Source organism: Neoarius graeffei, chromosome 14 (assembly GCF_027579695.1).
Source record: "Neoarius graeffei isolate fNeoGra1 chromosome 14, fNeoGra1.pri, whole genome shotgun sequence".
NCBI classification, from domain to species: Eukaryota; Metazoa; Chordata; class Actinopteri; order Siluriformes; family Ariidae; genus Neoarius; species Neoarius graeffei.
Genome location: NC_083582.1, coordinates 13,920,602 through 13,948,568, shown reverse-complemented (window position 1 = coordinate 13,948,568; position 27,967 = coordinate 13,920,602). Strand labels below are relative to the sequence as shown.

General features: G+C 40.3%; 3 protein-coding genes across 3 annotated transcripts in view; 1 reads left to right on the top strand and 2 right to left on the bottom strand.

Annotated features, from left to right (window-relative positions):
- Positions 1 to 5,028, bottom strand: part of irf9 (interferon regulatory factor 9) — a 28,440-nt gene extending 23,412 nt beyond the window's left edge. The window contains exon 1 of the mRNA XM_060939327.1: positions 4,920 to 5,028. The gene's annotated coding sequence lies outside the window, so the exon portion shown is untranslated. The remainder of the gene's footprint in view (positions 1 to 4,919) is intronic.
- Positions 5,029 to 7,356: 2,328 nt separating this feature from the next.
- On the top strand, positions 7,357 to 20,616 carry psme2 (proteasome activator subunit 2). The gene is made up of 11 exons (XM_060939325.1): positions 7,357 to 7,510; positions 10,962 to 10,994; positions 11,139 to 11,201; positions 16,082 to 16,168; positions 16,251 to 16,296; positions 16,383 to 16,480; positions 16,671 to 16,739; positions 19,892 to 19,959; positions 20,060 to 20,114; positions 20,207 to 20,293; positions 20,406 to 20,616. Exons 1-11 carry the CDS (start codon positions 7,472 to 7,474, stop codon positions 20,484 to 20,486), a joined length of 726 nt encoding a protein of 241 aa, XP_060795308.1. The 5' UTR covers positions 7,357 to 7,471; the 3' UTR covers positions 20,487 to 20,616.
- Positions 20,617 to 20,726: 110 nt separating this feature from the next.
- Positions 20,727 to 27,641, bottom strand: lsm5 (LSM5 homolog, U6 small nuclear RNA and mRNA degradation associated). Its single transcript, XM_060939326.1, has 5 exons — positions 27,538 to 27,641; positions 24,233 to 24,328; positions 24,110 to 24,137; positions 23,943 to 24,015; positions 20,727 to 23,463 (listed from the first exon to the last, which is right to left on the bottom strand). Exons 1-5 carry the CDS (start codon positions 27,581 to 27,583, stop codon positions 23,431 to 23,433), a joined length of 276 nt encoding a protein of 91 aa, XP_060795309.1. The 5' UTR covers positions 27,584 to 27,641; the 3' UTR covers positions 20,727 to 23,430.
- Positions 27,642 to 27,967: the final 326 nt, after the last annotated feature.

Below are 27,967 nucleotides of genomic sequence, written 5' to 3'. Positions count from 1 at the left end.
CTATTTTTTTAAATTGCTTTTTGGCAAATAATAACATGTCTGCATCTTGTATTTTGTTGATTTTATCAATTAAAATTGATATTTAGTTATAAAATGAACTTCATATTTTCCGAATTTTCGTCATATGCTCGCGATCAAGCAGTGACGGGCAGCGCACGCACAGAGAACTGTCAGTGTTCAGGACAGCAAAGTGGCTAGCGGTCAGCGAAAAGCTGACAGAGAGTGCAGAGTTTTTAAAGAACAGTGGACCACCGATTATTTTTTCCTTCAGTGTAAGGACCGTGCAGTTTGTCTTGTATGTAAAGAAAGTGTGCCGGTTTTCAAAGAATATAATCTGCGTCGTCACTATGAAACCCGCCACAAAGCAGGGTTCGAATTATAAATTTGACCCTATGGGGGTCTCTATTTAAAAAAAAAAAAAAAAGCAATGCATACTCGCTCTCCTGGACCAGCGCACTTTTGCGCACTGCAGTGCACAGCTTTCACACACAGGCGCGCGCATGCACGCACGCACGCACGCGCCTGTGTGTGAAAGCTGTGCACTGCAGTGCGCAATTATAATTAATAAAATTATTATAATTATAATAATTACAATTATTTTTATTTATTTGACCTTTATTAAGTGCTGCATACAATTATTATTCATATTATTAATGATATCAACAGGCCTACCTACAATTTATAATTTTCCACTCACCTTTGCCAGTGTCAATCACCTCAACTAGGCAGATGTTTCTTACCTTGACAGCTTTGATATTATTTTTATTGGAAAATAAATAAATGGAATATCAGTGGTATTTCAAATTAAAACAAAGTGTGAAGACTTGATTACTACTTTTGCAAACCACTAGTAAAGATAAACAAATATGTGCCAGGAATCTAGTGTTGATATAGTAGTGTGGGTATAGTAGTGTGGATGGCTGTGCCAGGCTAGTAATCTCTACTACACAATGAGGCCTGCTGGTGGTCATATTTGTCTGGGTTATACAATTCTATGTGATATAGCTGACCCGACCCCGGCCCCCATCACAGTCAGGAACGACAATGTGGCCCCCAGAGAAAAAAGTTTGGTGACCCCTGCTCTAATTGGTTCCCCCAGTAATCAGCTCTACCCTGTAGCTGTTCCCCAGGTAATCTGGTTTGTCCTTTAATTGGTTCCTTGTTTAATCCACACTGCCTTGTCACAATTTATAGATGACAGTAAGTGCAGCTCAAATGGTTGTACATGTTTGAGCCATTACAAAGATTTTGGAGGAGAAATGCCCCCCGCACACGCGCACGCGCGCACACACACACACACACACACACACACACACACACACACACACACACACACACACACACACAGTTGCACAACCAACACAAAAGAGCCCATTTTGTTTACAGTGGAGGAGGAAATGTGTATTTATAAAAAAAAATGTGTTTGGATCCACACTGAATAAGTACAGGGCAAATCATCAAATCTTTTTCTGTGTTGAACCACAAATGATAAACCACAAAAGAATGCCTATAAAACAATTTTTGGTCTTTTTTTTTGATAAACACATCAACCACAACATTAAAACCATATGCTTAATATTGTGTACATCCCTGTTGTTCCACCAAAACAGCTCTGACCCATCGAGGCACGGACTCAAGCTCTCTGTGGTATCTGGCACTAATACTTCGTTTACACGTAGCTGGGCATTTATGAAAACGGGCATCTTCTCCTCCCCGTACTAGAAAATAATTCCGTTTACACAATGTTCAAAAACAGCCAGGGAAGGCTGTCAAAAACATGTCAAACAAATAGAAAGCCAACCAGAGATCTGAAAGCCAAGGAGGAGGGACCGTCAGATCACAATGCTAAAATTCCATTTTCCCCATAACACGGAGAAAACTCCGTTTTCTACTATTTACACGCAGGCATGAAAACGGAGTTTTCACAAATCTCCACTTTGCCCGGAGTTTTCGAAAGCAGCTGTTTTCAGTAACCGAAACCTTCGTTTACGTGTAAATGATGGGTGCAACCGCATAAATAAATATCCGTTTTTATAGATACCCAGCTACGTGTAAATGGGGTCTAAGACATTAGCAGCAGATCCTTAGAGTTGTGTAAGTTGTGAGGTGGGGCCTCCATGGAATGGACTTATTTGTCCAGGACATCCCACAGATGCTTGATCAGATTGAGAGCTGGGGAATTTGAAGGCCGAGTCAACACTGTGAACTCCCCACGCATATCAGTGAACCTTGAGTGCCCATGACCCTGTCACCAGTTGACCGGTTGTCCTTCCTTGAACCACTTTTGGTAGGTACTAACCACTGCATACCAGGAACACCCCACAAGATACAGTGGTGCTTGAAAGTTTGTGAACCCTTTAGAATTTTCTATATTTCTGCATAAATATGACCTAAAACTTCATCAGATTTTCACACAAGTCCTAAAAGTAGATAAAGAGAACCCAGTTAAACAAATGAAACAAAAATATTCTGCTTGGTCATTTTTTTGTTGAGGAAAATGATCAAATATTACATATCTGTGAGTGGCAAAAGTATGTGAACCTTTGCTTTCAGTATCTGGTGTGACCCCCTTGTGCAGCAATAACTGCAACTAAATGTTTACGGTAACTGTTGATCAGTCCTGCACACCGGCTTGGAGGAATTTTAGCCCGTTCCTCCGTAGAGAACAGCTTCAACTCTGGGATGTTGGTGGGTTTCCTCACATGAACTGCTCGCTTCAGGTCCTTCCACAACATTTCGATTGGATTAAGGTCAGGACCTTGACTTGGCCATTTCAAAACATTAACTTTATTCTTCTTTAACCATTCTTTGGTAGAACGACTTGTGTGCTTAGGGTCGTTTTCTTGCTGCATGACCCACCTTCTCTTGAGATTCAGTTCATGGACAGATGTTTTGACATGTTCCTTTAGAATTCACCGGTATAATTCAGAATTCATCGTTCCATCAATGATGGCAAGCCGTCCTGGCCCAGATGCAGCAAAACAGGCCCAAACCATGATACTACCACCACCATGTCTCACAGATGGGATAAAGTTCTTATGCTGTAATGCAGTGTTTTCCTTTCTCCAAACATAATGTTTCTCATTTAAACCAAAAAGTTCTATTTTGGTCTCATCCGTCCACAAAACATTTTTCCAATAGCCTTCTGGCTTGTCCACGTGATCTTTAGCAAACTGCAGATGAACAGCAATGTTCTTTTTGGAGAGCAGTGGCTTTCTCCTTCCAACCCTGCCATGCACACCATTGTTGTTCAGTGTTTTCCTGATGGTGGACTCATGAACATTAACATTAGCCAATGTGAGAGAGGCCTTCACTTACTTAGAAGTTACCCTGGGATCCTTTGTGACCTCGCTGACTATTACACGTCTTGCTCTTGGAGTGATCTTTGTTGGTCAACCACTCCTGGGGAGGGTAACAGTGGTCTTGAATTTCCTCTATTTCTACACAATCTGTCTGACTATGGAGTGACGGAGTCCAAACTCTTTAGAGATGGTTTTGTAACCTTTTCCAGCCTGATGAGCATCAACAATGCTTTTTCTGAGGTCCTCAGAAATCTCCTTTGTTCGTGCCATGATACACTTCTACAACCATGTGTTGTGAAGATCAGACTTTGATAGATCCCTGTTCTTTAAATAAAACAGGGTGCTAACTCACACCTGATTGGCATCCCATTGATTGAAAACACCTGACTCTGATTTCACCTTCAAATTAACTGCTAATCCTAGAGGTTCACATACTTTTGCCACTCACAGATATGTAATATTGGATCATTTTCCTCAATAAATAAATGGCCAAGTATAATATTTTTGTCTCATTTGTTTAACTGGATTCTCTTTATCTACTTTTAGGACTTGTGTGAAAATCTGATGATGTTTTAGGTCATATTTATGCAGAAATGTAGAAAATTCTAAAGGGTTCACAAACTTTCAAGCACCACTGTATGTCATTTTGGAGATGTTCAGACCCAGTCATTTAGCCATCACAATTTGGTCCTCGTCAAAGTTCCTTATGTTTGCCTATTTTTTTGCTTCCAAAAAATGAGAGACAAACAACCATTCACACCTACGGTCAATTTACAGTCACCAGTTAACCTAACCTGCATGTCTTTTGACTGTGGAGGAAACCAGAGCACCCGGAGGAAACCCACACAGACATGGGGAGAACATGCAAACTCCACACAGAAAGGCCCCCGTCGGCCACTGGGCTCAAACCCAGTACCTTCTTGCTGTTGAGGCAACAGTGCTAACCACCATACCGCCATGCCATAAGTGATTATAAGGTCGATGTATATACTGTCTTATTTGTGTTTACAGTGCCAAGAGACTCGTACAAATTGCGATACATCAGCAGTTCTAATTTCATATGGACTTGAAATACAAGAGCATAAAAGTAATATTTAGCAAAACAGCTAATAAATCGTAAATCTAGAGGAAAACACATAGCAAACTTTTAAAGCTCCAGCACCAGAAAGTTTTATTTACTTTATTTTTTGAAGGTCTTATCAGTTCACTATAAATATTAAATGGCCTCTTTTATTGACCAGAAATACATCGTAGAGGCAAGTTCCTTTACAGCTCATGAGATATCAGGAAGGAGAAAGCAGTGTAAATCAATCTACAGATCAAATTTTTTACTCCATACAGATGTAACAGATCAAACTGTATCACATACAAAGTTACATATCAGTTATTATGTTTTAGATGAAATATATAAATATATACTTGCACTTTTCCTTCCTTTAAATACAGTGCACTCCAGACAAACTTCTACCAGTCTTTATGCCACAATAACTGGATCAAATCAGTCAAATGATTATTTCCATCAAAACAAAACATTAAATGCTGAATATTGATAAGGTGAAACCTGACACACAAAGTGTCACATGAACGACAGTAGGACTGATTTTAAGTTTCGTTTACCTTCTGACGGTAAGTTTGTGCTGATCCGTGCTGAAAGGGTGCGAATTTCTGTCTCTGTGTGTGTGAGAGAGAGATCTGCTCTGATCACATACTGTACGTAGATACACCACCGTTCCCATTTCTCTGAAAACACGTGACCACTGCAAACTCAGCTTGAACTTTTTATTCTGACCGCCAGAGGGAGACAAAAACAATAATTAAAGTCATATAGGGACTGTTTATGTATTTTCCTATTTATTTACCCAAGTATATTATTGATGTAATTTAACCCGTATAAATAAGTTAATAAGTTAATTATATTCAATGCATGTATTAAGAGAAATATAAATAATCACATACATTATTATTATTTTATTCTTTTAAAATAAGGATATAGCTATTTTTAAGATAAAGATACACTTAAAATTCCCAACTTTATTTATTTATTTATTTATTTATTTATTTTTATTGAGTTTTGGGGCAGATGCCTAAAGCTACTATTTTAAGGGGAAAAAAATTAGTGTTTGTCAGTCACTTTACAAATTCTTAAAGAAATACAGTAGTACTGTGTGTGTTATCTTAAATGTGCCTTAGATGTCCATCCATTATCTGTAGCCTACAGGGTCGCAGGCAAACTGGAGCTTATCCCAGCTGACTATGGGCAAGAGGCAGGGTACACCCTAGACAAGTCGCCTGGTCATCGCAGGGCTAACACATAAACAACCATTCATGCTCACATTCACACCTACAGTCAATTTAGAGCCACCAATTAGCCTAACCTGCATGCCTTTGGGGGGAAAACCAGAGCACCCAGAGGAAACCCACGCGAACAGCCTGCAAACTCCACACCCAGGACCCACAGGCTCGAACCCAGGACTTTCTTGCTGTGAGACGACAGTACTAACCACTACACCACTGTGCCACCTCTGCCTTAGATGTCTCATCTCATCTCATTATCTCTAGCCGCTTTATCCTGTTCTACAGGGTCGCAGGCAAGCTGGAGCCTATCCCAGCTGACTACGGGCGAAAGGCGGGGTACACCCTGGACAAGTCGCCAGGTCATCACAGGGCTGACACATAGACACAGACACCCATTCACACTCACATTCACACCTACGGTCAATTTAGAGTCACCAGTTAACCTAACCTGCATGTCTTTGGACTGTGGGGGAAACCGGAGCACCCGGAGGAAACCCACGCGGACACGGGGAGAACATGCAAACTCCACACAGAAAGGCCCTCGCCAGCCACGGGGCTCGAACCCGGACCTTCTTGCTGTGAGGCGACAGCGCTAACCACTACACCACCGTGCCGCCGCCTTAGATGTCATTAGATTAATTATATTAAATCTAAGAAACATGTATTTAAGCATTAAAAAATGTGTTAACCCATCTCGTCAACCCATCAATCGATGTTCTTAAACAAGTAACAGGGTTGAGATATTTAGCATAGTATTAGCAAGTCTACAAAATGTGGTTCGCCAAGATCCATACTTCTGGCATGGAAAAATTAAGGACATTCAGCTTTGCTTAAAAGCTTTTAAAATTAATTATTTACTGCATTTACAGCAACAGAATGGCACCCTGGGTAGCACTGCAGCTTCACGGCTAACCCTGAATTCAGTCCTGAGCTCGGGATACTGTTCACCCTGGGTGGGTTTTGTCCGGGATCTTCAGTTTCCTCTCATTGTCAAAAACATGCACTGGATATGCTAAATTGCTGTAAGGGTGAATGTGTGTGAATTATCACACCTTGACCCTGGTGTTCTTGGGACAGACTCTGGATCCATCGTGACCCTGAACACGACCTTCAGTAAGGACCCTGAACGTCCTTACTAAAGATTAATTAAGGAAAAACATACTTTGAATTTACATCGATGAGCCAAAATATTATGACTACTTACAGATTAAGCAAATAATGGACGTTATCTTAGAACAAAGGCACATGTCAAGGTTTGGGATAGATGAGAGTTAGGACTGTTTTTGGTGGCACATGGAGGACCAACAGCGTGTTAGGCCATGTGGAATATTCCAAACGAATGTGTTCAGGTAAAATGTGTCATCTGTCCATATCACACTGTGCCATGTATCATGATATCTTTTTTTTTTTTGTAATTCTATGCTTATTTATTTTACGTGGTATCAATACTGTGTATGTTCCATTTGTGAGCTGTTATACAGAGAGAGAGAGAGAGAGAGAGAGAGAGAGAGAGAGAGATGAAATAAACAGGTTTTTAAGGGGTTGATTTGCATTTAAGGTGCACTGGATTACAAAGAAAAGGTTACAAGTTTACACATCTAAAATCAACACTAAATTAATTTCTCACATTCTTACATTAACATTACTAATTTTCAGATAGGATCAGAAGAATAATGAGAAATTCACTGTCATTTTTATGCATATAAATGTACAAATGTGAGACCAAGTCCACCTTAAGACGCAGCTGGGCGGAACAAAAGGAAAGCGAAAGTACACGAGGAAACGGTCGGAAAAGTCCCGCAGCTCAGATCAGCTCATCTCACTGTAGTCACCTCACATCTCATCAGACTTTTACTGCCAGACCCTCCTCAACAATGTCCAAGTTTAAGATCAGCCCTGACAACGAGCTCAAGGTGAGACACACACCCTCTCACACACTCACATACACACACATTTACCTGCATGTTAGAGACTTTAATCAGCACTAGCACACACGGACTCGGATCTGTGGGCGGGGCTTCGTACCTTTTTGAGGACCAGACAAATATGTCCCCATAAAGACAGGAAATACTGACAGGTTTGACCTCGTAAGGAAATTTTGCTGGTCCCCACGAGGAAAACTGCATGTTTACAAAAACTAGAGGTTTAATCGTAAGATAAAACAAGAAACAAACTGTACTTTAGGTTTGGTTTTATCTGATCATCAAAACTGTGTGAAATCCCAGAAGGATGTGAGAAGTGCGGACTTGTGAGGTTCATACAGTTCTTTAATTAATAAATAAATAAAATAGAATAAAACCAAACCTAACCTCCTGCAGTTATTGATACAAAATTAAACCTGGATTTATTCAACAGCTTCACTTCACACTTAAAGATTTTTCAAGTTTAGGTCATAAAAATAATTTTCCCCGACACCCAATTATTTTTGTTTAGTGGACCGAAAGCTACTGAATTTGAATCACAAACTTCCAATTTTATTAGGTTTTTTTTTTAAAGAATAATTAATGAATTTACAGCCATGTGGCCCAAAATTCTCTGCTGTTTTTTTCCCTGCTTCACCATGATGCAATACAAGATACTACATCATGCATCATGTGGTGGGTGGGCTTTCCCTGTTCGCACAAGGCATTGTGGGATACAAATTTGAAACAGGAGAGCACAATGGAGGACGCGAATGAAATGTGAAAGACCAACTACAGTAATGGAAAGCGAGAAGAAAATATGTTATATTGCAAAGGAAAGGAAACGAAGGACCAAACTAATAAATATCAGCGGTCAGCAAGCATCTTGGTGTGATCAGCTGTTTGTTTAGCAACAGAATGATGTAACTGCCAGTACATGGTCAAAGGTAAACCTGTAGATGGCAGTAATGCAACACTGGATGCCAGCTGCCGTAAACCCAAAAGAAGAAGAAGCCAAAGATAAGTGTGCGCATGCGCACACGGACTTCCTCTGTCTGCTTGACTGCGCAAAGCGGGTGATTTCATGCACATTATTTGCTAGGGAATCACCTCAAATTAAATAACTTCCCAGCCACAAAATAGCCTGTTTTTTTTTTTTAGATATTACAGAAATAAACATATATCACAATGACCAAATTTCAGAGGGAACTAAATTTCAATGATTTTATGAAATCAAAAGGCCATTTAGTTTTAACACTAAACTAAACTTGGATTTAAACTTAAACTAAACCAACTGAACCTCATTTCACCCAAATTAAACTGAACTAAACAAGTGTTTAAACTCAACCTTAAACCACAGCTTTCACTGAAGCTAAATCTGGGTTCTGCCTGAAATCGAATCAGAGATTTCACCCAAATCAGTGTAAACTAAACTTGGGTTTAACCTCGAGCCTAAAACCTAAAGTAAACTAAATCAGTCTCAGTTATAGATTTCACTGAAAAAAAATTTAAACAAGGGCGGCACGGTGGTGTAGTGGTTAGCGCTGTCGCCTCACAGCAAGAAGGTCCTGGGTTCGAGCCCCGGGGCCGGCGAGGGCCTTTCTGTGTGGAGTTTGCATGTTCTCCCCGTGTCCGCGTGGGTTTCCTCCGGGTGCTCCGGTTTCCCCCACAGTCCAAAGACATGCAGGTTAGGTTAACTGGTGACTCTAAATTGACCGTAGGTGTGAATGTGAGTGTGAATGGTTGTCTGTGTCTATGTGTCAGCCCTGTGATGACCTGGCGACTTGTCCAGGGTGTACCCCGCCTTTCGCCCGTAGTCAGCTGGGATAGGCTCCAGCTTGCCTGCGACCCTGTAGAAGGATAAAGCGGCTAGAGATAATGAGATGAGATGAGAAAAATTTAAACAAAACCCTAAATCTGAAATGTCCAGTTTTCACCTAAATGAAACAAAACTAACACTTGGTTTAACTTTTTATCTGAACTTTAGGCTTTGTCCCTGGCTTAACTACACACCTACCATGTGTCTCAGTCTGGATACGTCTATTAGTACACTCCCATTAGTCCACTATGCACACTATGGACTTACTTTCATAGTGCATGAATTTCGACAGAATAGTGTTTTCCTCCGAGTGCTCCAGTTTCCTCCCACAGTTCAAAGACATGCAGATTCAGTAGAATACCCAGCGACTGGAGTTGCACAAGCCAGTGCATACTTAGTACCAGTCCCAAGCCTGGATAGATTGGGGAGGGTTGTGTCAGGAAGGGCATCCAGTGTAAAACCTACGCCAAATCAAAATTTGTGGAATAGATCTGCTGTGGAGACCCTGAACGGGAGCAGCTGGAAGAAGAAGAAGTGTCTCAAATTGAACACAGCATGGTATGCACTTCCTGGAAATGACGATCGCAACATTTCACTGCGATTGGTGCATCACTCACCAAAATATCTGCCGGGTTTTTTTTGCTCGTCTCTAAAAATGAACGAGTTTGTTATTTTCCTTGCTTGTGTTTACCCCATTTCATGCGTTGTGGAAATTCCGTTGTCATCTGCGTCCACTATGTGCCCTCCTTCAACTAGATGAAAATAGGTTGGTGGTCCCACCCCTTCGGCCACGTAGCCAAGATGGCGACCATTAAGGGTGAGAAGAGTCCAGCGGTTCACACTCAACATGTTGACCGTTTTCAGGACACCATCCGGGCCTCACAGTGCACTGCATGTTATCATACAGCAAGTGGAAGTGCATAAGTACATGAACTGAGACACAGCGCTACAACACCTGGATATTTTCAACTACAGAGAAAACCCAAAATACAGCTCGCTCTCAAATTAAAACAGATCTAAACCTAAAACTGAAACATCTTTCAAAATAAAATGAAGTGACTCACCGCTTAAAGTAGTAAAGCTACATCTGCACTCCAGACTTCACAGAAACAAATTAAACCTGTGTTTATTCTTCAATCAAGGATAGACCCAGACTAAACTGAAAATATGAATAAAAATGAAATTAAATCTGGTTTTAACCTTAAATCTGGATTACATCACGAACGATCTGGATGTGGAATTGGACAAAGGGCTAAATTAAAACCAAAACTAAATAAATGTTAGGTTTCATCTTCAACCTGTACTCCACATTCAAATAAAACTCAGTCTTAAACCTAATCTTTAAGCTTTTTTTTTACCTGACAAAGACTAGCAGTTTCATGATGTTTTGTTTTACTTTCTTCTGCACACACACACACACACACACACACACACACACACACACACACACACACACAAAGAACAAGAACTTTAACTCTATAAAGCTTGACTTTACAGTGTAAAATTTAAAATCTATCTATCGTGTGTGTATCGGTCATTTTACTGGCTAAATCAATTCACATAACACTTTAGTTCAAATGAGTAATTATGCGTGATTTATTAATTCATTAACTATGGTTAATTATTGTTTTATTTTCTCTGCAGGTTCAAAACTACCGCCATTCACTGTATCAGAAGGTAGAACATTTACATGGAATTGCATAGACATACGAGAGATTTATTAATGCAGATGTTCACTTCTTGAAAATGAATTATTTTCATTCAGTTGAATGTGTCTCTGTAGTTGTATATTGTTATTTATATTTATATATCTGCATTCAGGCAGAAGATCTTTTCTCTAATTATATTCCGAAGAAGATTTCTCAGCTGGACAATCTGATTCAGGTAAATACAAGGACCATGATATATCGAATATATTATAGAGAACATATACATTATAATATATACTTCATGAATGAAAGGATGGTGTGATGAAGCAGACTTGCCAGCACATCCTGCTGTACTTTATTCCTCTTACACCACAGCAATTTACCAATTATTTTTCTGATTTCTGGCAGAATTTTGATTTTTAGACATCTATATGGGTCATTCATGAAATCAATATAAATCCGATGTAAAAAGCTGGGGAGATGTTAGTTGGTTTGGGTCTGCGATTGGGTCGTCAGCATTACTGTTCAGCCCTTGCAATGTATGCTTTGAGACTGGCTGCGATGTTTAGCAGTTCCCGGCTTACAGAGTGTGTTGATGTTGCCGATTGGTCAGTTGAAATATTTTTGACGAATCATGGTTCGTGATGCATATTCTGTCAACTACGCAACATGCACAAAAATGACAATGGTCATCAATGCTTGTGATATTGCTGCAATTAAAGGGCTGGGTTCTTCCGTAAAAAATACATTTAGGTGGTCATGGTTAGAAGGAGAAATAGTGATAAACTTACTGGATGACAAGAGCAAGAAAATTCTACGCGTCAAGCGTGGAAAGTTTATCAAGAAGATAAATAAGCCAAGCAAAGCTATTTGTGACCTTTGCACTGATACCATCAACTATGGAGCACGAGGTAGGTAAAACATAAATATTGGAATAGTAAATTATTTTCTGTCTGCAGATATACTACCTCTGTCGTAATGGAGCAACCATTAAAATAAAGGGGGAGGGGGGACTGGAGCTTTTTCGAAATAAATAAATTTGCGCAAAACATTGGTAAAAGAAATAATTTTGACCAGAAATAAATAAAATTTATAAATATTTAAAATACTGCTCTATGTTAAAGTGAAAAAGAAAATAATTACGTTCGCATAGCATGTGAAATAAAAAAAAATCTTCCAAAGAAAAACTCCAGGAACCCCCCTCCACCCTGGTATTTTAATGGTCAACCTTAGTATAAATTAAGCCATTTGTCCATGCGTGTGCATTGATCACTGTGGTAGTGGCACTGGTAGGGCTAGGCCTAGGGCCTTGGCTTTTTTGTTTGGGGGGGGCATAATTACAGACCTCGCATCCTTGCCATCCTAGACATAGTTTAGCTAAGGCCAAAAAAAAAAAATATATATATATATATATATATATATATGTGTGTGTGTGTTTCCGGTTACCCGACCGACCCTAATCCGTACCGCCCGACCCTAAACTTTTTTTTCGTTTTTTTCCCAGTCACGACTTTTACATATAACCCAACCGCGTGAACCAGAAGTTTTTGTCACTCACTGGGAAAATCAGGGCTTTCCACAAGCGCCGGCTGCCGGCCATACAGCCGACTGCACAATTAAGTCCAGCCGGCTACTTTAATGACTTATTTTTGTAGCCCACAGGCTCTAAATATTAATTTTCGATTTTAATAAAATTAAATGTTTATCTAACGGACTGACAATAATGTCAAACTGAACCGCACTCATTTAAGTTGTGATTTGCGCTGTTTGTACCGATAATAACCACAAATTCCCCGCAGACTTCGTTGATCAGGGAGAGTAACTCATCCGCGGCCCCGACATGTGGTGTGTGCGCGCGCACTCGGCGGAGGCAGTAGTGTGTCGGGGCCGTCGGAGGGAACAGAAGCAGAGATAACGCTTATTTTGTCTTTCACCTAGAGACATGATTCAAACTTTAAAACGGAGACAAAATTCTCCTGTGTGGATCTGGCATTCAACTTTTTTCCTAGGTTCTATACTTTTTGATCAGTCACAGATCAATCACCATGAGCAAATCTGGAGAAATTCAGGCTTTATAATGGGTGTCTATGGCGTTACACACCAGTGGCGCTCAGGAGTTTAGAGTGTAGGCAGCTTGAAAAAAAAAAAAGCTCTAACTTTCTCATTTAAACTGTTTTCTCAGCCACAATTTTCACTCTACACACACAACTTTCTCAAAAGTTGTAGTCACACATTGTGTGAATCAAGACAAGTGTCTCCCTGAGCGATAGGATTTACAGTTTTTGAATGAGAAGCCTGAAAGTAAGGAGAGGACAGCCGCGCTCTCCCATAGACTCACGTTATAAACGTGGCAGCGCTTTTACTGCAAAATCAGAAAAGTCCCTTGTTTTTAACTCGCTCTAGTGTCCACATTTTTTACACTAGGGACAAAAAAAATACATTAATGTGTTCATGGGAGCCTTGTAGCACTCAATGTGAAAGAATTGTGTGAATAGCTCCTTCCGTTTCCATGTAAATCAGCGTTGTTCGAGGAGAGGGAACTCTGAGGTGGGGTTTACATTAGACCGTATCAGCGGATCATCAGATTAACGTTTTTAAAACGATTAGTGTGCACACAGCAACACCAATACACGATTCGCGTGCACACAGCAACGCCAATACACGGATACGCTCGGCTCCACAGGCATCCTGCGCTCCAAATCACTCCGCCCTGAACAGCGAGTGCCCTCTGGAGGGTGCGCACTCCGGCCCTGCGCAGCTCACAGAGCGCGCGAGTGAAGTGCACAAGCAGTGATTTGGGACTGAACCGCTGTGTGTGTGATCTCAGTGCATGTCGGGCATGCGCGTCACTCACCACTTGCAAGTGGAAGGATGGCAAGCCTAAAGACAATCATAACTACACAATGGGCAGTATTTGCATCAGTATTTGCAGTATTTTCATACTTTTATACTCTTTAATGAAAGGTGATACAAGGCGGAAGTCCGCGCCGTTTTTCAGCAGTCGTGTCACATGACCAACGCCAGCGAATCAGGAAGGTGGATGTCACAGTGACGTTGTCCAATGACGACGCCAGCTAGAGCTCAGCACAGCGTATCCGCGTATTCTCAATGTTTACACAGCACCGGACCAGACACGATCTGGATTGAATACGTGGACCCTGGTGGATTCCCGTTTCCCGGCGTTTCCAGGCGTTTTAATGTAAACGGACAGTGCATCCGTGAAGAAAATGAGACAGATACGGTCTAATGTAAACTTGGCCTGAGAAAAAGCGCTCTTTGCTTGTTATATTGTGTCTTTTCCCTGCACCGTTACCAAGGCGACGAGCTCCACTCAGGGAGCAGAGAGGGGAGGGGCTGCTCTCTCTCTCTCATGGTGTATTGAGCTGTTATATTTACAGAAAAATTCATGTTAAAAGGTGTCTCATGCTGCATCAGATTCATCAGAAGGTGGTAACTCAGGTGACCTGCAAAGAAATTCATTATATTTTGTGAAATTATTCCTGTCTAAATATAGGTTATGGCAGCCATCTTGAAAAAAAAATTAAAAAAAAAAAAATGCCTGCCTACCGACCCTAGTTTTGAAATCTACGTAACCGGAAACACACTTTTTTTTTTTGGCCTAATGCATGCAAATAATTTTATTTTCATATATTAAACTTTATCATTCAGTAATGATTTGCTATACAGTTAATTTACTTTTCCAATATGGCATAAATTTACTAGAAATGACTTAACAGCCATGATCCTATTTGCCAGCTACATGGGTAATAAAACGTCCTCTTACATAACTTTGTAAAATTAAGTTCTAATGCTTTATTAAAATTAATGATCTAATGCTTCTAATGTCATCAGATTTGAAATGTAATGAGAATTTACAAAATTATTATTCTAAGCATTATCATATGTGCCTTACACGTAAATACATTTTTAATTGTTAATTGACTAATTGAATACTAAAAAACGCACAGTTTTTCATCTGAGTGATCTGACTTAATTGTTAAATTTACATGCATGTTCGCTGTTCACACTAGATCTGATCTGCAGATGTTTTAGGCATAAAAGTTCCAGGAGCCTCCACAAACACGTTAAAATTACAAACTGTTTCTGGCTTCCTTGAAATCCCCACTGAGTAGTTGCCCCTGGACCCCATTGGGGGCCTAGGTGGCCCCCAAACCCCCTGCCCATGTTTTAAGGACAAGCCTTCGGCCCTCTCGTGATTTTCAGATTTTTTCTTTTTCTGCCAGTCTCATACCTTGTAGCATCAGCCACATAAAGTTTTAATTATTGATCAGTAGCATAAAATAGTATCTATTGTCTAAGACATTTATTTATATTTCATATTAAAACGTCTATGTAAATTAATACATAGAAAGCCTGGCCAGGCGCTGAACGTTCTTCTGCCTTCACTTTAAGAGATATGGGCGTTTACAAGAGAAATTCAGGGCAAGCATGAGCCTAGGAAGTCTATAGGGTTCTTCACTGTCACTCACCCTGTCACTGTCATACGCACACACCTTCTCACTCCCTATCCTATGGCTATAGTCCCTTTAAATCACATGCCCATTTTTTGAACAGAGGCGCGGAAAGAGGAATGAATGGGGGTAGATGGAAGCCAGTGTGCAAACATTCTGATATCCTCCAGAATTCTTTAATGGTCTGAAATAAATTGAATGCTACACGTTGATGGATTACTTTGTTCTTCTACGCCCTTTTTGAGGAATGTACTGTCGGACTTTCGCGGACTTAAACTAAAATCTGAAGAGGTGAGATCGCTCCTTTTTTTCCCTATTTTTGCTGGCGGGATTGTTTTGTCTTTTGGAAAGTGCACGGGCGGTGCGCAGGTTTGGTTATACTGCTTACGCAGTGTTTGGACTAAAGACTCTGCCCTAAAGGCTATTCTCTCTCTCTCTCACTTTGCACCATTACACAATAAATATTCACATTGAAAGTATTTTGTAAGCGCGTTTCATGAACCGAGTTATAGAATTTGTTGACAACTTGCATCGAGTTTGTTACAGCCTGAGTTCAGAAAAGTCCATTGTTGTGTGTCACAGTATCAGTAGTAGGGTTATATATGGATCCAGCATGCAGCACTGATGTTGTTCTTTGTTTCAGGGGGAAGAACTGTGTATCACGGATCTCTCTTCCCTCCATGCGCCGCTTGATATTCCCATTCCTGATCCTCCAAGCCCAGAAGATGAGGTGAGCCTCGCTAATATGAGTAGCTCACGTCATTAATTTGCTTTGCATCATTTACTTTCTTACGTTTATCCTCTCCAAACAGGAAATGGAGACCGATAAGAATGAAGAAGAGGAGAAGAAGAAGAAACGTAAGAATTCCCACACGTTCCCACATATCTATAGCTCTGTCTAACGTACTCTAGATTTTAATGTTGTGGTTATTTTTCCTGGAAAGGTCCTGTGTGTGGTTTCATCAAAGGAAATGAGAAGATCATGAATCTGCTGGACGTGGTGAAGCCTGAGATCACGGGTCTTAAAGAGACCTGCATCACTGTGAGTCCTCGGATTACTGCTTTTTAACTGGGTTGATATGAATGCACTATTGCGGTGTGTGTGTGTGTGTGTGTGGATCCAATCACTATCAACGAGTCTGTAAGAATTCAACAGCAAACAAGACGTTTTAATAAATACCCACGTACGTAATGCTGATTAAGGATGTCATTCACGTGTCATTATTGTACAGGTTTCCTGCTGGATTTCACTCCTGATTCCTAAGATAGAGGACGGAAACGACTTTGGAGTCGCAATTCAGGTCTGTTCACGTGCCGTCGTTATAAACTCCCGCTCAAGCAGATATTAGTTTTGTTTTTACCTGCCCACACATATACAGGAGATGGTTCTATTTCCCAAAACAAACACAAACAAGTGGCCGAAGTTCAACTCTGACCAGGCTGTTACTAAGGATGAATGAATACTGTAAATGCTTTGCGCAGCACTCGTGTTAGGATTTCTTTATCCCGTGTGCTTCTTTGTAACCACTTTAGCTAACCACTCAGTCATGCCTGTATTTCCATTCACGTGACTTCTTTTGTTTGCTTCTATGGCATCCCAGTCCCAGTGCACACCTCAAGTCTCAGCCAGCTGCTTTGTGAACCTTTGTGGCAAGGTTTCTTTTTAGAACACTATCTTTTCATTTTTAATGTTGTATTGGTATTTTATTTTGAATCAGAAGCGACTGCTCGAAGACTACAAGAGAAGCCCAGCTTCCTGTAAAATGTCATGAAAAAGTTTGTCTGTTAAATATGTATTTACACTATTTAACTCTCTTATTCCAAATCGATATTTTGTGCTAGAAAGTGCTCAGTTTTACAGCTAGTTCGTTCAGCAGTTATTTCTCACTGGCCGTCATAATCTAACACGATTTTCTCCCCATAGAAGCCTGTCTTAGCACAACCCATTGTAAACCCTTTGTCTCTGTAGGTGAATGCCACTATGGGATATGCTTTGATCTTAGTGCAGCAAAGCTAGACATTTATTGGACCATATGCTTTTAAAATGGAATTTCTGGACACCCAGGTTCACTGGGGGCCTGTGGAGAGTTGCTGACAGTAAGGCGGGACTGGATGCTGGGCTTCTGTATGATGATTGGAGAACTCTCAAGTCGCTTTTGAATGTCATGTGACTAACAGCATTTTAAAATTATACGTGCATCGATCAGAGGGATTCAAGCTCAGTCCATCATGCGGTGTGTTGGCGAGTGAAGTCGTGAGACTAGCTGCTGCTCATTCTGGTTCTTTTCCTACCAATATACAGTTACTATTTCGATTTGTATATACCATAAATAAAATTATAAATAGAGTTTGTGAGTTTGTTAATTGCTTTCATTTCAGTTCAGTAAAGACTGTTTATTTTAAGGGGAAATCTAGCCAGCTAGCAAGCTAACTGTTAGCTGTGCAAAATGGCAAACATTGCTAACATTGTCGACCTGATTTTGGAGAAGACCTGATTTTGATGCTCTTTCTTAGGAAGAGAGGCTTAAACTTAAATAACAGGGCAGCTCAATGCCCGAGATAGATTTAATTCAAAAGTCAGGGAGACACAATCGCTCATTTAAGCTGTCTTGATGTGACAAAGTAAACTGGTTAACTGGGAAGGCTTTGACCAAGAGAATGTCCTGTTGGCTGTGGCTCTTAATGACACTATCCCAGAGATGTATTATTTGGTCAAAACAGGGTTTTGGAGATTTGGCTGACTTTGACAGGACATACAGAAGGCATGAGAAAAGCAAGGAACACTTAAGTTCATGCGCATGCTTACAGTGTTTTGCAAAAGTATTCATCCCCCTTGGTGTTTGTCCTGTTTTTTCGCCTTACAAGCTGGAATTAAAATGGATTTTTTGGGGGGTTAGCACTATTTGATTTACATTACATGCCTACCACTTTAAAGTTGCAAATTGTTTTTTTGCTTTTTTTATTGTGACAATAATTAAGGTGAAAAAAAAACAGAAAGACGTGTGCATAGGTATTCACCCCCCAAAGTCAATACTTTGTAGAGCCACCTTTTGCTGCAATTACAGCTGCAAGTCTCTTGAAGTATGTCTCTATTAGCTTAGCACATCTAGCCACTGGGATTTTTGCTCATACCTCAAGGCAAAACTGCTCCAACTCCTTCAAGTTAGATGGATTGCGTTGGTGTACAGCAATCTTCAAGTTATGCCAAAGATTCTCAATTGGATTGAGGTCTGAGCTTTGATTAGGCCATTCCAAGACATTTAAATGTTTCCCTTTAAACCACTCCAGTGTAGCTTTAGCAGGATGTTTAGGGTCATTGTCCTGCTGGAAAGTGAACCTTCCTCCCAGTCTCAAACCTCTGGCTGACTCAAACAGGTTTTCCTCCAGAATTGCCCTGTATTTAATGCCATCCATCTTTCCTTAAATCCTGACCAGCTTTCCTGTTCCTAGAGATGAAAAACATCCCCACAGCATGATGCTGCCACCACCATGCTTCACTGTAGGAATGGTGTTTTCAGAGTGATAGGAAGTGTTGGGTTTGCGCCACATATGGCATTTCCCATGATGGCCAAACAGTTCAATTTTAACCTCATTTGACCAGAGAATCTTCTTCCATGTGTTTGGGGAGTCTGCTGTTGGGCAAACTCCAAACATGTTTTCTTATTTTTTTTTTCTTTAAGCAATGTCTTTTTTCTGGCCACTCTTCCATAAAGCCCCGCTCTGTGGAGCTTTAAAGTGGTCCTATGGACAGATACTCCCATCTCTGCTGTGGGTCTTTGCAGCTCTTTCAGCGTTATTTTTGGTGTCTTTGTTGCATCTCTGATTAATGCCCTCCTTGCCCGATCTGTGAGTTTTGGTGGGCAGCCTTCTGTTGTCAGGTTTGTAGTGGTGCCATATTCTTTCCATTTTGCTATAATGGATTTAATGGTGCTCTGTGGGATATTCAAAGTTTGGGATATTTTTTATAATCCAACCCTGATCTATACTTCTTCACAACTTTGTCTCTGACCTGTTTGGAGTGCTCCTTGGTTTTCATGTTGCTTGCTTAGTAGTGTTGCAGAGTCAGGGTCCTTCCAGAACAGGTTGATTTATACAGACATCCTGTGACAGATCATGTGACACTTTGATTGCACACAGGTGGATCTTAATCAACTAATTATGTGGCTTATGAAGTGAATTGGTTGGACCAGCTCTTATTTAGGGGTTTCATACAAAAGGGGGTAGAATACCTATGCACATTCCAGATTTCTGTTTTTTCATCTTATTGTTTGTGTCACAATAAAACAATTTTTCCCTGCTATGAAAAGTCTCATTAATCAGCAAGAAGATTTACAGGGTCAATGTAATATACAATATTTTACTGCCAGTGTTCCAAGGAGGTGTATTTTTGGGAGGTTCACTGCTACGTGATACAGTAGAACTAGTAGATGATTGTACATGTTTGTTATTTCAGGAGAAGATCCTGGAGCGAATTGCAGCTGTGAAAACCAAACTGGAGGGATTTCAAACCAACATTAACAAGTATAAATTAATCTACACATTATATCTTTATATTTAAACAGTATCTAATTAGCTTCAGTGAAATATGCAGCACTATAGTGATTGCGCCGTGTGTGTGTAGGTATTTCTCAGAGAGAGGCGACGCAGTAGCCAAAGCCTCTAAAGAGACACATGTGGTGAGAAAAACAGCTCCATACACTGCAGTAATGTTTGCTGTGCTTTATTGTAAATTCTAAATTAAAAGAAGCTGTATTGTGTGTGATTACAGATGGACTACCGCTCACTCGTCCATGAGAAAGATGAAGCAGCATACTGCGAGATCCGTGTCATCTTACTCGACATCCGCGGATACTACGTCTGTATTCCGTTTCTTACGATGCATTGGTTATCCATGTTTTATGGTAAAGTTTTTTTATTTCACATAATGGAGTACAACTCAGTTTAACACACTGTACCTGTGTCTGCAGGCGGAGCTGTATGACATCATCAGTAAGAACCTGGAGAAGGTGGTGAACCCAAAAGGAGAAGAGAAACCCTGCATGTACTGAGTGCTCACACACCTGTCTCGCTTCTTGCCAGTTAGAAATCCTGATTCTACTGGATGGCTCTGACCCATCACAACTACACACTGTAAAGACACTCATGTCAATACCAATAAACCATAGCGTTTGATATTTAGCCTGTGACTCCACCTCTTTTTTTTGTTTCAGTACAAAATTCAAGCAGAACTTGAAAATTTGAACGTTGCAGTAATGTTATTACATCATAAAATACATGAGTCAATCAGGTTTCAATATGCAAATATCTTTTATTACACAGAATTCAATTTCCAGGAAATCTTTCTTGCTGAGAGTAAAAGACTGCTTTAGAACTTTTTCTGCATGGTTTTTGAAGACCTACAGCCAAAAATTGAACTACTGCTACTGAAGAGCAAGACACCCTGAGGGGTGGGCATGTAGAGAGTATTTAGAAAGGTTCATAGTAGAGTACTTAAAAAGATTCTGACTGCAAAGTTAAATTCTGGGTAAAATGTTCTATTCCTATTGCTGTTGGAGTTCCGAGATGTTGCACTGCTGCACACACCGTGTATCCTGTGTAAAACGTTTTGCCAAGACAAAACGCATCCTGCATTTTACGATTCTGAAGACCGCTCTCCCACCAGCTAACAGCCAGCGGAAAAGAAAAGGAAAGCCTGCCTAGTGAGTGCAACTGCAAGCTAGAGCAAGATTAGATGATATGTCATTTTTCTGGACAGATAACTAAATCATTCTAGCTAGCGCTTAGCTATCTTAGCCTTAGAATGCATATGCTGGACTCCACAGTAGCAAGTATGGAGTTATACACCTAATGTTTTGATCTTACAGAGAAAGAAACAAGAACACAAAAGCAGGAACAGAGAAAAGATATATTCGTCTTTTGTTTCACGGAACTATTCACGAATGTCAACCACAAATTACGTCCCTGCGACTCAAAACTCTCCGAGGTTGATGCAGAGTCACAATGTTTTCCACGCATCGCCATCTTGGTGTGACGCAGTTCCATAGTTATGCTAATTAGTTAAAGCTCCTCACGTTCCGCTGTTTCCATGGGGCCATACTGTTTACCTCAAGAGGGAGGAAAATAGTCCCAAAACAGAGAAAAGCGACCCTCAGCATATCAAAATATTGTTCTTGTGGGACATCAGAAAATACCATGACAATAAAAAAACTAACAAGACTTCAGATGACTTTGCAGTCAGCACCTTTAAATAGATGACCACAAGAAGCATAGAGTGTTGGGAAATAAGGCCAGACCATTTACCAGTAATTTTTGCATTTGTCCATTTGTATTTCAAAAGCATCGTACTGGATTGCCTGTGAAAGATTGTGAAGATATGGGTCTAATCTACTTCTAAATTTCTTCCAAATGTTACACTGGGCGAATACATTATTTCGGAGCACAGCCTGTGAAACCGGGGGCCCTTGCGGGCACGACTTAAAAAGTTCATAACTCAGCCACCAAAGGTCCTAGCCCTGCCAAAATTTAAAGGCACGTCCCTCTCCCAGAGACCTTTCGAACCAGCACAGGCATGGCCCATTATTTGTCCCTGAAACCCCCGCGCGAGCACTGCTCACCAAAAACTTTAATATGAGCCCTGGCTCGAGCCAGCCTTTAAAAATTCATAACTCTGCCACTGAAGGTCCCAGCCCCACCAAAATTTACAGGCACCTCCCTCTCCCCAAGTAGCACACTAAATAAGACAATAATAATACAGTCAGTATTCACTGTTGTTTTTATTGCACGATGTAGTTGAATGAGTGTTTTAGGGTTGACAGTATCTGATTGATCCAGTCAGTTTATTAAGAGTTCAGTTTACATGAAACTTTGCAGTACAGTATTATGTTAAGTGCTAAACTGCCAATCAATGGTTATTATGGGCATTTCTTAATTCATAATAAGAATGACAATCAATCAGTCATATGCTTTGTAAGATGTAATTTATATTGTAATAGAAAATAGAAGAAAATAAAAACTAAGTTCTAAGTCCAGCAGATTTTAGCCTGAATGCCAAATGATACGTCTAGTTTTCAGTCACTTTGTTACAAATTTACTTGGAATCTCATTCTCAAAAGTTTAACTATTATGTAAGAATAGTTGTATTGTTAATTACTCCATTTCTTATAGACTCATTATAAACATAGTATTTAAAAAAAGTCATTGTTGACACTGTTTCACGAGCGTTATTATAGTGCCTACAGTATATGAGTTACCAGTAAGTTGTAACCAACTGGAACATCCTTGCCCCCCATACTTTTTTTTTTTTAGACGTGGAACTGATCATGTGCTACTGTTTTCTTGGGTATAACTTTAAGCATGTTTTTCTCAACTCTTCTGACATTTTCTTGTAAATTATAGTCAATTTGTAGTGTAATTAGCAACTAATGTTGAGTGTAATTTGGCCTTTGAAGATCACAAAAAAATGTGCCTGGAAATAGCCAAGAAGCCATTTCCAGGCATCTAAAGCCGTTCAGCTTCCGGGGCCCTAAGGCAGGGCCTGGACCCCCAGCCGCATTGTTCTAGGCCTTTGGCTCGTCATTCGGACAGGCTGAAGTTTGGACCGACAGACAACATTTCAGACTTGTCTGTCCTGTGACAGTCTGCTTAAAATTCCTTATTTCCCCATACTCAGAGTACAATAACAGATTTAAAAAAAAATAAATGTTGGTGTCTATTACACTAATACTGATACAAATAAAACCCTCAAACTGAAATTTTGAAGAAAGTTTAGACTCTCTCTATATAAGCCTTTGTTCTTTATTTATTAATAACAAGAAAAAAAAGCCCTCACTGTGTAATGTTTGCATGGCTAAATCAACTTTTCATTCTGATACACAATCAGACATCACATTAACTCAGAACGTTTTACAGATATATAAAAATAATACATCACTCAAACACAAGACATTTCTGAAAAAAAATAAAAAATAAAAATGAAAGCTGATATAGATCAGTTCAGACTTCTGGTCCTTCTCCTCCGGGGATTAACTGTAAAAACACCATTTTATCATCACCACCACCATCATTTCGTTACTTTAATCATTCATAATTAATCACTGTTCTCAGTGTTAACCATCAGCTCCGTCCCAAACACTAGTGCTCTTCCCAAATTAGTGTCCTTACCAGAATGTCAGCCATTTTATGGACCTGTCCCAACTTCTAGTATTTTTCTTCTAATGCTCTTACTAGAATGTTGGATCTGTTCCAAATGCTATCATTCTCTACTAATTAGTGAACCGCAGATATTTCTGGGCTCTGTCCCAAACTGTAGCATTCTTACCTAATTAAATGTTCTTATTAGAATATCAGCAATTTTATGGAATCCATCAGTAAACTCTAGTTCCTTTTGCTCTTTTATCAGGCTCTGTCCCAAATCCAAATCATCTTTTAACGTTTCTACCCGAATACTTTCTACACACTACTCTGACAGAGCAGCATCGGTTTGGGACGCAGCCTGTAGCACCCACCATGGTGATGTTGTTTCCATTGAGGAGAATCTGATCCAGCTTCGTTATCCGTCGTCCTTCAGGTGTGATCTCGCTGTGCAACAACAAACATGCGAAAAAGGTGAAGCAAAACTGTTCAAGCTTCGATGATAAAAATGTGGTTTTAGACATTTGTAAAATATACGTACAACTCTGTGACATCCTCAAGCACCATGTCTGATCACACACCGGTCAAGGACAAAATCAAACAAACTAGCATGCAAATAAACAGGAAAACTCCTCCTAATTCAGGAGAAACTCTGAAAGGATACTGACAAAATCATCGAACCCCAGCAATGTTCCCACGATCTCTTTATCGTTTTTCATAACGATGTGAATCCGGGAGCCGATACATTTATCCACCAGCTCTGTAAAACAAAACACAGCGGACGTCAGTATAAACAAACAATCCGCATCAGCGCCAAGTTATGCTACGCTAACTTTACGTTATGCTAGGAATGCTCAGAAGAGATGGTGGAATCTGATTGGTTAAATGGGTTTTACATTCAAAACATGTATTGTGTTAGCTTTCTACCTTCTAAATTCTCTCATTTCAACATATCACACGTTAGATATTGTATTTTCTCATAAATGGAAAAATAAAATTGTAAATATTTCCAGAAGTCCATTCGACCAGTCAGATTCCACCATTTCCTCCAGGTATTTTACTTATAACTAAATTTGGAAATTTTGAATTTCTCCACAATTTTTCTTCACTTGTACATTTACTTATAGCTAGTTTTGTTCTTTATAGTTTTACAGAATATAAGCAATTTTATATCTTTGCAGCAGAAATGCCATTTTCAATATAACTTAAGGCCTGATATTTAAGTCCTTGTGTACACTACCGTTCAAAAGTTTGGGGTCACCCAGACAATTTTGTGTTTTCCATGAAAAGTCACACTTTTATTTACCACCATAAGTTGTAAAATGAATAGAAAATATAGTCAAGACATTTTTCTGGCCATTTTGTGCATTTAATCGACCCCACAAATGTGATGCTCCAGAAACTCAATCTGCTCAAAGGAAGGTCAGTTTTATAGCTTCTCTAAAGAGCTAAACTGTTTTCAGCTGTGCTAACATGATTGTACAAGGGTTTTCTAATCATCCATTAGCCTTCTGAGGCAATGAGCAAACACATTGTACCATTAGAACACTGGAGTGATAGTTGCTGGAAATGGGCCTCTATAGAGATCTTGCAGTCACGTGACCGGAAAGTACACAACTGCCATCTTGTCGGTCAAAAACACCGCTGAATACTGCTGCACTCGTGTACAGAATGGATCAATTTCAACCGACGGACTACACGGCTCATTTTTCTAATGAATAGATAACTAGATATATGTCTAAAATAAACGATCTACAGATTAGTGACCCTTATGGCTTACCGGACGGAGTTTTCACAACCAGATTTTGAACTGCCAGCGGAATACCCGGACGTGTATAATTACCTCATTAACTTTCCCTCGCTGTTCAGTGGTGAAGCACTGCGTGCCTATAAATCTCTGGACAGTTATCTTTACAGAAATTCAGGATTTGTCAGCGACTCAGACGTGGCAACTTGTAAACAAGAATCCTCATTGGATGGGTAAGTCACTTAAGTATTGAGTATAGCACTGACCAGCCAATTATAGAATAGAATAAGGTAATTCCAGCTGTAATTCCAAATCGTCCATCTTGTTTACATGGATCTGGCGTTGGAGAGGTAAAGGCTTAGCAGTGGAGGTTTGAGTGGCTGTTTTCTGAGCTTAGTCAACAGGCCGGTGTACCCTCCTGGATTTCGCGCATGCGCAGTAGGCTTGGTAGGACAAATCCAAGAGGTAGGATAACTTTACAGAACACCGGCTCTGCAGCCTCGCTTTTGCTTCTGCTCCCGGCGCCGCCTCCTTTGCTTTGCTTCTGATAATCCACGGAGACCCCGCTGGTCTCGCTATCTCGTCCGGAATGTTGTGCATGCGATGGAAATCGCTACAAACCGTCATTTTCTGCTGGAAACCAATGTCCAGTAAAGGCCAATTTATGCTGACAACCCAGTCCTCGCAGACGGTGTCGCAGATAGCGTCTGCGTAGCCCCCCCACCTTCGCAGACGCTCTGCGCGCACCTCCCAAAAATTGTGACCACCGCAGAAGCCTCGCAGACAGCGTTGCAGACAAGAGGGCTCTGATTGGTCCACTCTACATCCGCTGTACACGCACTTCCGCTTCCCTACTTTCCCGGTTTGTTTTGTTTTCACGACCAGCATTTTTAAAAACACGAGCGAAGATGGAGCAGCATGAAGAGCGGTTGATTGAGGAAGTACGTACATCTATACCACTCCAGTTCTAGTCATTATAAGTAACCGGAGGATAAACACTCCACTAACCACACCCACCAACTACTCCTAGCGACTTCGCGCCTCCTTGCGTTGTGCCGGTGAATAACATCGCGCACGCCTATACTCCCCACTCAACGATAAATTACAACTGTCTGCAAAAAGCTAACTGCGAAAGCCTTGTCGCAAGAGCATGCAGAGGCCTTAAGTCCATACGGTTGTAGTGGATATTGAAGTCCGGTACAGACGAACAACACGCAAAAATACACACAAAAAACATAAAAAACGTGCACAGGTAGGGAGAGCTTGTAGCCGCAGCCGTTGTAGTAGAATTGTATATAGTAGAGTTTTCCAGAAGAAAAGGTAGAAGTAAAAGCAGAAGTAGAAATAGAAGGCGGAATATGGCGTTTGACCGACAAGATGGCGTCTGTCACAATCTGGATCGGCTGTGACGTCACATGCAAGTGCTCCTGGCTCCATACACCTATGGAGATATTGCACCAAAAACCAGACATTTGCAGCTCGAATAGTCATTTACTACATTAGCAATGTATGGAGTGTATTTCTGATTAGTTTAAAGTGATCTTCATTGAAAAGAACAGTGCTTTTCTTTCAAAAAATAAGGGCGTTTCAAAGTGACCCCAAACTTTTGAACGGTAGTGTAAGCTCATCAAAAATACTGAACAGGTCAATTATTTTACAATTTTTTTAATGTGATTAAAAGAAAACAAGCAACAAAACCTGAAATACTGCTTTAAAAAATTAACAGATATTTTGCCTCAGCTACCTGAGGTAAGACCTGAGGTAAATTTCTCTCTCTCTCTAGAAATAAAGCAGGAAAAACAAGCTGAAACTGGCTTAAGCAGTTCAGACAATGTGTACAGTTGTACACGTGAAGTTCCATAGCATTTTTACTTGTGTCCGCCGAAGGGGTTAAAAAACCCAAATCCACACAAGTTTACATTTAATTATCAGGGTGTGGAAAAAACACGAATGAGGCACTTAAACAGGATTACAGCTAAAATAGCTAAACAGACGTTTCGCTGGTTCCGTCCCAAACAGTTGTGTTTCCGTTCTATTTGTGCATCCTGTGTAGGACGCTAATACGCGATTTGGGACGCAACCATGCATTCGTCCTTTGTTAACACAAAGAACGCAGAGCATAAAATAAAATATAGCTACGTGAGGACAATTTACATGTTTAAAACACCATTCCGCAGAGCCAAGGAGCTCCATAAAATAAAAAATTAAAAACGCGCTCTTACCGAGGGGAAGCAACTGTGAGGGATTTGAAGTCACTGTTGCCGCCATTTTGCAAACAACTGGAACGACGGAGTCAAGACGTGAACCGGAAGTAGAATTGAGAAACTGTAGCTGTTTTCGATTCGAGTTTTTTTTTTTTTTTTAACGTGCATCAAATATTTACATATGAAATAAAACGCAACTAGATAGAACTCGACGCCTCCGCCCGGTAGACTACACGCCTTATTAAGTTGTGATTTGGGGATGGACATTTGACCTCACAGTAATCTTGACCTGGTGAAATAACTTGTATTAGCCTTGGAGATAGTGTGTTCACAAGGTTTTCGGACAGACATTTGACCTCACAGTGACCATGACCTTAGACCTTTTGATCTCAAAATCTCATCTCATCTCATTATCTCTAGCCGCTTTATCCTTCTACAGGGTCGCAGG